At 36.9% G+C, this 13,135-nt stretch overlaps 1 protein-coding gene and 1 pseudogene across 1 annotated transcript; one reads left to right on the top strand and one right to left on the bottom strand.

Annotated features, from left to right (window-relative positions):
• Positions 1–548: 548 nt before the first annotated feature.
• Positions 549–7,144, top strand: LOC141721753 (polyadenylate-binding protein 2-like). Its single transcript, XM_074524825.1, has 9 exons — positions 549–985; positions 2,671–2,789; positions 3,228–3,884; positions 4,029–4,106; positions 4,178–4,267; positions 5,362–5,499; positions 6,098–6,262; positions 6,352–6,558; positions 6,640–7,144. The coding sequence occupies exons 1-9, from the start codon at positions 721–723 to the stop codon at positions 6,877–6,879; spliced, it is 1,959 nt and encodes a 652-aa protein (XP_074380926.1). The 5' UTR covers positions 549–720; the 3' UTR covers positions 6,880–7,144.
• Positions 7,145–10,868: 3,724 nt separating this feature from the next.
• On the bottom strand, positions 10,869–12,531 carry LOC141720136 (putative acetyltransferase At3g50280; annotated as a pseudogene).
• Between the last annotated feature and the right edge of the window lie 604 nt (positions 12,532–13,135).

The following is a 13,135-nucleotide window of genomic DNA, read 5'->3' as shown; positions in this document are numbered from 1 at the left end:
TTACTTGCAACATGATATAACCTCAAATGCAACCAAAATAAATTCATTCAATTAGTTGCATATCTGCTAGATTTTGGTTAATTCCGTATTTTGCAAAAAAAAAATCAAAAGACAGTAAAATCGTAAAAAAAAAATTGAAAAAATAATATTTTTGATAATTTCTTTAAAATGTATTCTAAAATAAAAGAATTGAAAGTACGTAAATGTACATCATTATTACTTATTTGTCTTTACTTCAATATTATTTTAACTTTTTTTAATCAATCAAATTATTTCGCACAATCCCAAATTATAGTAACAAAATCTCGTACTCTACTACCATAAATAATCAAATCCCAAATCAAATAAAATTTGTCCTTTACTCGAACAAACACACTTCTTGCCAACTCACAAACTCAACATACAATCACAGCCGTAGATGAAACCCAAGATACACCTGTACCCCAACCCATCCAACGGCCAACATTTCTTTCGACCTCGTAAAATCCGACCTAACTGTATATATAATGCACAACAGTTACAATCTAAAACGTTGCGGTGCAGTTTTTTATCTCTGCTCTTCCACCCCCATAATAATCCCAAAAACACAAAAACATCGTCTCCATAATCTCTATATCTACACATTCATAAATCTTTAATCTATATATCTATTAATAACGATCGTGGATCGTTAGCTTTTTTAAAAAAAAAATCTTGAAAAAATTAGCTAGGGTTAGGGTTATGGCTCAGATTCAGGTGCAGCAGCCGCAGGTTCCGGTGAGTGGAGGTAATGGGGTGTCGGCGGTTGTGGGAGTGAATGGCGGGGCGAATCAGGTGTCGACGACGTCGCTTTATATCGGAGATTTGGATCATAGTGTGACCGATGGACAGCTGTATGATATGTTTAGTCAAGTGGCGAATGTGGCTTCTGTTAGGGTTTGTAAGGATATTACTACTCAGCTTTCGCTTGGTTATGGTTATGTTAATTATCACAATCCCCAAGATGGTAATTCACTTCACACATTCGTATGTTTTTTATTTTTTTATATGTACGCATGAATGTGTTTGTTTTAATCAATATTACTTTCTCCGTACCAAAAATGATTAGTGTGTTCAAATTTTTTTTAGTTTTTACACGTATATTTAAGTGTTGATACCCATTGTTAGTTCTGTTGATTATTTTTCATTTTTATTCTGAATTACAATACCTTAAAATACGCGTAAAAAGGATTAATGTTTGGGATTGGATTACATTTCGTTTTTCTTTGGAATTACATCTTGAAATACATGTAAAAAATGACTATTATTTTGGGATTGGGGGAACATTACATATTATAATGTTAGACATGTTTGTACTTGCGAGTACAATATTGCAGGTGTTTTATGTTTTGTAACTTTTGTTTTTGTTTTTTGGGAATTATGTTTATAGGATTTGTTTAGTGTGTGTCAAGTACACACACTGTACTAAGCACTAACTTTTATGATTTTGGAGTATTCTTATTGGTAGAATTGAGCCGAATTCAGGAGGTCCATTAACATTTATGATTGAAAGACCAACCAAAATTTGACACATCACTTTTTATTGTGTGTCCATGTACATACCACAGAAAATCCAAATATATGTAGTTTGTGACTAAGTGGATTTTAAATTTTATGAATTTCTTTTATTTATCTTCAATGGTAAAGTAGTATAAGGGGCTTTGTTTTTGTTAATAGTGATTAGTATTAGGGATTTGATTTTGCGGAATAAATTAAGTGATATGCTGATTAGCAATGCTGAAGTGGTAAATTGTGAAGCTGTGGAGGTCAAGATACATATCTAATTCATGATCATACTAGGCCAGTTCTAAAATTGCAAGGTGTAAGAGGTGTAAGTTGGATGACTTAACATGATCATACCTTATATTCGATGTGGAGGTGTAAGAGGTATAAGGTACTTTGTTTTTGTTAATAGTGATTAGTATTAGGGATATGATTTTGCGGAATCAATCAAGTGATATGCTGATTAGCAATGCTGAAGTGGTAAATTGCGAAGCTGTGGAGGTCAAGATACATATCTAATTCATGATCATACTAGGCCAGTTCTAAAATTGCAAGGTGTAAGAGGTGTAAGTTGGATGACTTAACATGATCATACCTTATATTCGACAAAACAATTTGTGTATATATATAGGATTTGAGCGATTAATTTACTTAATAGCATTTGCTAACAGCATGACACTATTATATCTATTTGTTTGATTTCTCAAATTTTATTAATAGTTGTCGTTTATATTTTGTATGACAAGTTTAGTTTGATCCTCCAGCAAGACTACTGATGATCACTAATGTTATCATGCTAAAGTATTTCTGTTTGGAAATAAGATTTGTCTGCATTTTAATTATCGGTCATAAGTTAAAATTTAGTATTTGTTTTCACTTTTCATTAATGTAAACTGTAGTCGTGGAGAAAAACTGTCTGGAGGTTGAATTAAGTTCATAAGATACTTAATGGGTGTAATACAGGGCACCATGAACTAGTTGGAGTAATGTACTTAGTTAACATATATTATAACACATCTTTGTAATAGGTGACTGCAGTTTTTTTGGAGACATGTGGAGTCTGGACAACAAGCTTTGTATTTCTGCAATAGTTCTTTATCATATCTCCTGATTTTTATATCTAACACTCTTTTTATCAATTATGTACAGCGGCAAGGGCAATGGATGTGCTGAACTTCACTCCAGTGAATGGCAAATCGATTCGGGTTATGTACTCTAATCGTGATCCCAGCATTCGTAAGAGTGGAGTAGGAAATATATTTATCAAGGTATTTGATTTTTAATCCTTAATTATCTACATATTAAGTATTTTGATTGCATCGAAGTTCGTCTTTTAGTTTATAGTTCTTATTTTTATAGTAAGGGTAATAATGGGAATGATGTGCCTGCTTTGATTGCATCTAGGATCCTCTTCAGTTTATAGTTCTCATTTTTACAATACGGGTAATAATTTGATGTACCTGCTCTGCTTCTTTGGGTGTCTAATGTGTTTGGGAGATTTTTAATGTGTGATAAGAAGGATTAGCATTTTTTTTAAATGATAATGATAATTTTAGTCTCTTTACTCGGCTCCTCCAATCTCCATTTGTATGTTTTTATACCTATGTTTCAATGTATGTTTTCATATACTATATGGTTCTTTCTTAGTGCTATGTTTTGGAAGTTTGTTACTTACTTTGCAAACCATCTGTTGTACATTTGTGCAGAATCTGGACAGGTCTATCGACAACAAAGCTCTACATGAGACTTTTTCAAGTTTTGGCACTATCCTTTCATCTAAGATAGCTACTGATTCTTCTGGCCAGTCTAAAGGTTATGGTTTTGTTCAGTTTGATAGCAAAGAAGCTGCACAAAACGCGATAGATAAGCTAGATGGCATGTTGATCAATGATAAACAAGTGTATGTTGGGCATTATATCCGTAAAGAGGAAAGAGATGCTGTTTTGAGTAAGGCAAAGTTCAACAATATATATGTGAAGAATCTGTCTGCATCTACAACTGAAGATGATCTTAAGAGAATATTTGGAGAGTACGGAACAATTACTAGTGCTGTAGTGATGAAAGATGGGGATGGTAAATCCAGATGCTTTGGGTTTGTTAACTTTGATAGTGCTGATGCTGCTGCTGAGGTTGTTGCAGCTGTAAACGGAAAAAAGTTTGATGATAAGGAGTTGTATGTTGGCAAAGCACAGAAGAAATCTGAAAGGTTGTTGGAATTAAAAAGTCAGTTTGAGCAAACTGCGAAGGAAAATTTGGACAAGTTTAAAGGATTGAATCTGTATATCAAAAATTTAGACGACTCCATTGATGATGAGAAACTGAAGGGTTTATTCTCTGAATTCGGAACCATCACATCTTCCAAGGTATGTAAATGTGTGTTCAGATGTTTACTTAGAATGTTAAAAGTATCTTATCAATGTCTTTGTGCACGCCGTGTCATGTCTTAAGAGTCCATTATTTTTGCAGTCCTCTTTAAATTGTGTCTGTATTTTTTCTCGTCTTCATAGGTTATGCGTGATCCGAGTGGAATCAGCCGAGGATCTGGATTTGTTGCATTCTCCACTGCTGAAGAAGCTACTCGAGCTGTAAGCAAATATTTTTTGCTCATATTTATTATTATTTACTAGTATCTTAATATGTTTCATTTATGCTGCAGCTTGCTGAGATGAATGGGAAGATGACTGTGAGCAAACCACTTTATGTTGCCATTGCTCAGCGGAAAGAGGAGAGAAGAGCTAGGCTGCAGGTAATATATTTTTCAACATATTTACTTGCAGCATGAATGTAATTGAGTATTTTACTTTACATACAATTGGAACCTTAGTGAGTACATGTTCTTGTTCCATCTAATTTTGTGGATTGTGCATCACAATTAGCTTACCAATCAACTCGCGACTATGAAGTTCACGAATTTTACAGTAGTTTTTTGCTATGTGTCATGTTTTTTAGTGTGTTGTGGTTCATTAATCTGTTGTCGACATTACTAAAAATATCTGTTATCATGAGCAAGGGCAGTATGGGGAGTGTTAATAAACCAACAAATGTAAAAGGCATACTCTTTCTCTAAATTGGATATTAGATAAATTACATCTTAAATTTCCGCAATATTTTTCTCATTCATCAAAACATCTCCCTATCCTGTGTTCCTGTCAATTGTTTCTTCTTCACTTGATCAATATCACATTGGACTCTGATACTCGATAACACAGCTACATTTAAGTTTCAATTCCAAGTTCAGCATTGTCCCTGAATTTTTCGAAAGAAATAACTGGTTTAGCTTCCTCTCTCCCTTATCTGCCTCCTGTGTTATCTCACTCTTCGTATACCATTTTGCATTTTCTGTAGTCAGAAATATCCCCGATTAAAATCTGCAACACAATTCTGTTCTAGATTTATCTGAATGTCAATCCCATTGTGAAGCTACTGAGTTATTTGGTGAGATTTTCAGTTTGTATTCTGAATTGTCAAATGTATTAAAATTATGAAGAACATACTATAAACAATAACATATATTATATGCATCACTGAAGTTAACCGTGTGTATGTACTTAAAGCTATAATGTTTCTTTTCAGTTCTTTTTTGTTTTGTGTTATAGTCGTGTGATTCTAATGTATGCATTAGTGTTGTATCTGATCCAAATATATTCATCTCTTCGTGGTGAAAAATCACAGGGAATAGAGGTTCTTGTTAAGGTTAATTTACTGTATGGATAGTGAACTTATGCGCTTAATCCTCCCAAACTTATCTTTTATTTTTATTTTATGTTTTTAATTTTTGTCCTGCATCACATGAGCATGACTTGTAAAGAAATGATTTTAATCATTTTACTTAACATGTAGGCACAATTCTCTCAAATGAGGCCGGTTGCAATACCACCTACTGTGGCTCCTCGGATGCCAATGTATCCACCTGGTGCAGCTGGTTTCGGACAGCAACTCTTTTATGGGCAAGGCCCTCCTGCAATGTTTCCTTCCCAGGTACCACTTTCTGCGCTTCACTGTTTTAAGCTCCTAAAAATGAATTATATCTCAGTTTTTTTATTGAAATGTTGGTTTTAGTTCCCTATACACTATGCTCCGTTTTTTGTAAATATGTGATGGTGTATGGAAGTTGTGGTTTGCATTGCCCTGCAATATATTTCTCTTGATTTTATTCGATACCTAGAACCAGTTATGTTGATGAGTACATGAAATTAATACTAACCGGAGAAGTATAGCATATATTTTCATAAATATGTGTTCTTTGCCTGTTCCAAGTAACATGATTAAAACTTCTTTTATTTGAGTAATGCCACCTTCTGTTCCTTGTTAACATGTCCTGTAGCTATGTTGATGTTAAAAGTTCCGGTTCAGAATGCTCAATTTTCTTTTGAATTCTGTATATAGCACTTACAAATCCGTCCATCATAGTTTTTAATTTACTGTAAATTGATAGGTTGAAACCCAACCAGTTTAAAATTAAACAAAATATTATAGTTGTTATATTACTTCTTTTAAATAATCAATTTATTAGTAATTAGGATTATAATGTTTAGTCAAAACTCGATTGTTTCAATCACATATTTGTACCTTTTAGGCTGGGTTTGGCTATCAGCAACCGATGGTTCCGGGAATGAGGCCAGGTGGTGCTATACCAAATTTTTACATGCCTATGGTCCCTCATGGACAGAGGCCTGCTGGGAGGCGCGGAGCAGGACCTATACAACAGGCTCAGCAGCCTGTTCCTTTAATGCAGCAGCAGGTTAAGTAACTTGTACATGCTAGTTAATTTGCTTATATCTAGGATTACGTCTTAAAATTGCATGTCTAAAGTTGAAAAATGTTTTTCAGATGATGCCAAGGGGGCGCATTTATCGTTTTCCACCAGGTCGCAATGTTACAGATGTGAACATGCCAGGTGTTGGTGGAGGAGTGCTCCCTATTCCTTACGATATGGGAGGTGCACTTCCACGGGATGCTATTCCAGTTCAGCAGCCTATGCCAATTACAGCATTAGCTTCTGCCCTAGCAAATGCACCAGCTGATCAGCAGAGAACTGTGAGCCTCTCACCATAATCTTGATTGTACTTATGATATGTCCTTGATTTGTAAACTAACATGTCTCCTTTTTGGTGACAGATGTTGGGAGAAAATCTCTACCCACTAGTGGATCAGCTGGAGCATGATCATGCAGCTAAGGTCACCGGCATGCTCCTGGAAATGGACCAAACTGAAGTTTTGCATCTGCTCGAGTCACCTGATGCACTGAAGGCTAAAGTTGCTGAGGCAATGGACGTTCTGAAGAATGTCTCACAGACGCAAACTAATTCAGCTGAGCAGCTGGCCAATCTTTCGCTTAATGAAAATCTAGTCTCTTAAATTCAGGGCCATCTCTGTTGGGGTGGTCTTCGGACTAAACCAATTCAGGATGTAGTCAAGAACCTAGGTATCTATTATGAGTGAGTTTATTTTGAAGGGTTGGGAACCAAGTCCTTTTTTTGCAAGTAGTCCTAAGAATTTTTTCATAATAAGTATTCTATTAGGTTTGAAGTTGAGGATTTAAAATTAACTCCGGATTTTGGGATTGTTTAGAATTTGTCGGATTTAGTTTTGAAAATAAAATATGGAGACAATTTGAAAGATATTTCTCGAGGTGATTACAACGGCTCTAACAGAGCACCTTGATCATACAGGGCTGTTTACAGTCCAGCTTTCTGGTGGCATACCATTTTGGGATTTATTTTGTGTCTGTTTTGCTGGTTTGTTCGAGGTTTTTGGGCTCTTACTGCATTTCAAGTTGTTTTTGAGCTTGAATTCGAGCAAAACAACTCAAATCTATCCTGAAGCTTATGCTTTGGCGAACCCTCAGATACAAGGAACTCCTTTGGTTTACCTTACAAGAATTTCTTGCAGGTTTACTCATGTTAAAGTCCTTTTAAAATTAATGTCTTATCGTAACGACATTTGTCTTGAATATGTTTATTCTTACTTTTTTATACTGCGATTTCCCTGCAGCTCTTGTATTCTGTGGGCAATTCACTCTTAGGCCCCGTTTGCTATTACTGTCATAGACAGCTACAAGACAGCTAAGTTCTAAAAGCTGCTCTATGAAAAAGCGTTTTTGGTCTAAAAACTTCTATTAGCAATAGCAAACTGTCATAAAAAGTGTTTGATAAATTCTAAAAACTGCTGTCTGGAAAAGCGTTTATGGTCTAAAAGCTGTCATCAAACTTATTACCATATCCACTCAGAACTGCCACAGCTTTTCCCAGTCCAAATTCGTTTCCATACGTGTCAAACCGTGGTGAGCCCCCTATCCGAGCGCTGCAAGAGTCAACAACTCGAGAGAGTTGGTAAATGGTGGGATTCTGCAGCCATTTTGCCACAGACTGGCTTATAGCCTTATTATCATGTTCAGCCACATTGCAAAGAAGCCCACTCGACATCTTTTTTGAGTAGTGTACCAGCTGTTGGAAAATGTGGGTATTGAGCCCCACATTGTCAAGTCATTTTGAGTCGTTCTTAAGTGGGTGTCGCTTGGAGTATGTTCTCCTCCGTGAGAGCGTTCCGAGGCATTTTGAAACACTCAAAATGGTTAAGGGATGAATGAGATACGATCATTCAAAGTTGCTCCTTGAAGGTGGAATTATAGATGTGAAAACTTGTATCCCACCTTGAAATGGAAAAGGGGTTTCCATTGCTTTATATAGCACAACACTTTAGTAGTTTTTAAAATTGTTAGTAAGGTATTGCTCCATCTCTTGTGCATGCACTACTCCCTCCGTCCCACTAAATTGTATACGTTATTTTTCGGCATATGACTGTTTATGGATTGGTTAAACTTAAATGATTGAAATATATTTGTAAAGTACTGTTTATGGATTGGTTGAACTTAAATGATTGAATATATTTATTTTTCGGCATATGACTGTTTATGGATTGGTTGAACTTAAATGATTGAAATATATTTGTAAAGTACTGTTTATGGATTGGTTGAACTTAAATGATTGAATATATTTGTTAGAGTTGATCATGCAGCTAAGGTCATCTAGAACCGGCCAAACCGTCGGGCCGAGCGTGCCGGGTCGAATTTTCGGCGGTCCGGGTCAGGAATTAGGTTGTTCGTGAACGGCCCGTGAATCTGGACGTGCCGTGCCCCGCCGGGCCGATTAAACAGAATAAGAACCCGGGGCAGCTAAGGTCATCTAGAACCGGCCAAACGGTCGGGCCGAGCGTGCCGGGTCGAATTTTCGACGGTCCGGTTCAGGAATTAGGTAGTTCGTGAACGGCCCGTGAATCTGGACGTGCCGTGCCCCGCCGGGCCGATTTAACAGAATAAGAACCCGGGACCGGCTCGCGAATTAGACGACCCAGGCGGTCCGGCGAATTCTGGCGGGCCACGAATAGACGAATTGACGAATAAGGTGTCCTGCGAATTAGGCGAATAACAGTTAATCACTTTGATGACTTTTTGTTTTTTTTTTGAATTTTTTATGTTTTGTTTTTTACTTTATACAACTAAGATTTTGCATTTTTGTTTCAATTTTACTTCTTTTTTTATTTCTGTTTTTATTTTACTTTTTTTATATTGAAAAAGTTTTTCTATTTTTAACACATTTTTAACATTTAACCTTTTTAACAATTTACTCGTATTTTTGGTTTTTTTTAATTTCAGATAAATTACTACTCCCTCTGTCCCTTGATTAATATATATTGGGAGAGTGACATAAAAGTTAAGAAAAAATGTTATTTATAAAGAAAAGTAAGAAAATTGGGTAAAATGATAGGATGGATTAATATTTAAACAATAAGCAGGAGTGGTAATTAATTTGTAGCTAGCTCCAAAAATGGTTTACAGGCCAAATGGTAACGGCTCCAAACCTGAGCCTGAAAAAGAAGAAATGAAATCATCGACGAGAGATATGATAGAGACAGCAGTCATGGTTTTCCATTTTTTATTAAGCAAACTTTATTAAGCAAACTCGCGGGCCGAGCCGTGCCGGTTCGCGCCTTCGAGTTCTTTGGCGGTTACAGCGTGTCGGGCTGGTCCGGTTACGGGCCGGTTACGGGCCGGTTACGGTTTTCAGATTGTTAGCTCGTGCTCGGTTCGTTTTAATTACCGGTTCTATCCGAATAGTGACTCGGCACGTCTCGAGGCGAACTGTACGAATTTCTGGCGAGCCGAATAGCGAGCGGGCCAATCCAAACCGTTCGTTTGGCCGGCTCTAAGGTCACTGCCATGCTCCTGGAAATGGACCAGACTGAAGTTTGTGGTGGTGTTCTGAAAAACCAACTCCGGCTATCGTCCAGAAACTAGGCAGGGGATCCAGGAATTTTCCTTTTGGGGATACATGCAAATTTTGGGAAGACACGCTTAGATTTTAAAATTTTTACGGGAGCACTTTCATACATTTTAAAATTTTAATGGTGGAAAAACGTAAAATTTGATTTTAGGAGGTACATGTGTCTCTCGGTGCTCATTACTAGATCCTGTCCTCAAACTAGTATCTATTATCAGTTGGTTTGTTGAGCATATTGTAACCAAGTCCCATTTTTGCTAGTTGTCATAAGGTTTCTCTATAATAATAGGTATTCTATTAGGTATGAAACTGAGACTTTAAAATTAACTCCGGTTGTTGAATTTGTTTAGAATTTCTCGGTTTTAGTTTTGAAAATAATACATGGAGACATTTCTAAAGATTTTCCCCCAGGTTCTTCAAATGGCTGTTACAGAGCACCTTGATGGTTCAGGGCTGTAAATGATCATCTCATTTTTAAGTTTTTTTTAAGTTATTTGTTGGTTTGTTAGAGTTTTTTTCTGGCGCTTAAGGTCAAGTACTCGAGCTTGAACTCGAGCAGAACTCAAATCTATCCAGAAGGTATAAAGAAGATGAACTCACACATGTATAAACTTGTTTGTTTTACCTGATTAATTTTTCTTACAGGTTCAATAATGTTAAAGTAGTACTTGTAAAGTACTCAATGTTGAATTTAATGATTTTATTATAGTGCGATTTCGGTACTGATTCCCTGTCAGTTAATAATATCGAGAGTATAAAAGTGCATGGGCTGATTCTGTAATATCAGACAGTTGAGATTAGTGAAAGCTGATCTGTGACGGTCTGAATGCCTAACTGAGCTGGTATTTCAGCCTCTGTACAAGAACTTTGACGGGTTTTCTTGATCATCTGAAACTGCAGGTTTCTTAAATAAAAGACCCTTCTGGATGTAATGCTCTGAGAGGTTGTCGAGCACGAATGGTCCCAGATGAAAGGCTTGTTTCGCCTTTTCTGGCAGGAAGGATGATTTGATAAAACAGTTAGATAGATGCCTAACAGTTTGAGAATGCATTATGGTGTTTGGGATTGACAGAATTGTCAAACCACGACAGTAAACAGGATCAGCCAGAGAAATTAAGAAGATCCGAAAACTCTTTATCACATTCCAAAGCTGTCATTGAATCCGCGGACAAGCAAATTTCAATATTCATGCTTCCTCCACCTTTAAGCCCAGGGTACAATGTAACTTTTCCATCAAACTTATTACCATAACCACTCGGAACTGCCACAGCTTTTCCCAGACCAAATTTGTTTCCATACGTGTCAAACCGTGGTGAGCCCCCTATCCGACACTGCACGAGTCAACAACTGGAGAGAGTTGGTTTATGGTGGGATTCTGCAGCCATTTTTCTACAGAGTGGCTTATAGCCTTATTATCATGTTGAGCCACAGCTTTGTTTAATTGCAAAGAAGGCCACTCGAAATCATTTTTGAGCAGATTACCAGCTGTGGTCGTTGCTTCAACCGATTGAATACAGTTTCTAAAGTAATTCTGTGACAGTGGAGGATCTAGCCTTGATCTGATATTTACAGCTAGCTTACATATTGTGATCTGATCTTGTGGTAATCCACGAACACGAGTCACATATCTCCACACTATTGCGCATAAGGCTTGTAAACTTGATATCTCGATGCTTCTGTTTCCACATTTAGAGTTTGCCTTTGCTTTGATTCTTGCTAAGGCGGCCTCAGAGACATGGAAAATTCTTTCATTTAGCTCTGGAGTTTCATACCTGCTAATGAATTGATCAGTATGAGTGAAAGGGAGGCTGAAAACTGGACAATTTCCAATTTTTTTCATAAAAACTTCTGACAGCATGTTGAAGAAGTGCCAAAAAGAGGTGCCATCAGCAACGGAGTGGTTCATCGAGCAGCCAATGATACTTTTATCAAATGAAGAGCTAAATGAAGGACCAGACACAAGAATAGTAGGGAGAACAAAGCAGTTCAAAGGTCTCTTGATTGGATCTGAAAAAACTGAATTCAAAGTTGACATTGTGCACCTATATGTGCCAAAAGATGTACTGCCACTAACTAACAAAAATATGCAGAGAGTTGCTAAAAGTCTAGAGTACCCTTGTGTGGCTTAATCAGTACTACATGTCATAATACATAAAAATGTTCATTGAAATATAAACATGAATTGACAGAGGTGCATGTGCTCTTTAGCCAATGAAGACACCATCTCTTAACTCAGTCACTTGAACTGTTAGCAATGACATTGTGTGACCATCATAAACAACAGCCCTGTCATGGTCGAAAAATGAATGAACAACTGAAGGCACGTAAGTTGGTAAAACAATATCAGAAATTCTCAACTCCACTTTCGAGTGAACAAATTTAGCACCGGGACTGTTAATGCAATCTATAAACACCACATGAGAATGCGGTGATTCTTCCTTTTTTGTCACAAGGCGACCTGCAAGTGGATAAAAATGAACAAGTGCGACAGAAAGAGAATCTTTAAGCTTTTGCAGAAGAACCTCAACTGGATTTTCTTGATCATTTGCTAGTTCGGGTTTTTTAAACATAAGACCCTACTGGATGTAATGAACTGATAGCATGGTAAGGTCGAATGGCCCCAGATGACATAGTTGTTTTGCCCTCTCTGGAAAAGGGGATGGTTTGACAAAACACTCTGATACGAGCTCAACAGATTGAGAGTACATTTTCGCGTCTGAGAACAGCAAAAATTAGCTAATGCACTTTAAAAGTTTCAAGTTCTCTATTTATATATCCACAAATGAAATTTTAGCAGACTAAAAATTATTCCAGCAGATGACAGAACATGAAGTAGAGTGCTTTATATCTTAGTCGAAACGAAAAGAAAAGAAAAACATTTGAAGAGTACAAATAAACTGATAAAATCATGCTTCATATTACACAAGGCTCTGCCAGAATATTGCTTAGTTTCACATTCAATAAAAATCATGCTACAGCATAATAAAAAAAGTTTAAAACAAACAGTACGAGAAATTGAGATTTCAGTTGTACCACTTAAGCTGATCTTTGAGCTTTGTAGATGGTAATGCCGAAACTGTAAAACCAAGATCCGGAAGACGGAAGTGATAACTCCGGTGTGCGGAGCTGCTCCTCCGACGCCGCGTCTGGATCCTTGTAACGGTTGTGGTGTAACACTGTTGTGGGGTTTTGCAAAACAACACCCAAAGGGGTTGGAGTCGTGCGGCGTCCTTGAGGTAAGAACTTGCTTTGGGGAAGATGAAGATAGATAGGCATGCAATGTAGCTGTATGTGTATATGAATGTGTATGAGAGTGATTAACCCCAAAAACTCTA

The sequence above is a fragment of the Apium graveolens genome, chromosome 4 (genome assembly GCF_009905375.1).
Source record: "Apium graveolens cultivar Ventura chromosome 4, ASM990537v1, whole genome shotgun sequence".
In the NCBI taxonomy this organism is placed as follows: Eukaryota; Viridiplantae; Streptophyta; class Magnoliopsida; order Apiales; family Apiaceae; genus Apium; species Apium graveolens.
This window is presented reverse-complemented; position numbering and strand designations above follow the sequence as displayed.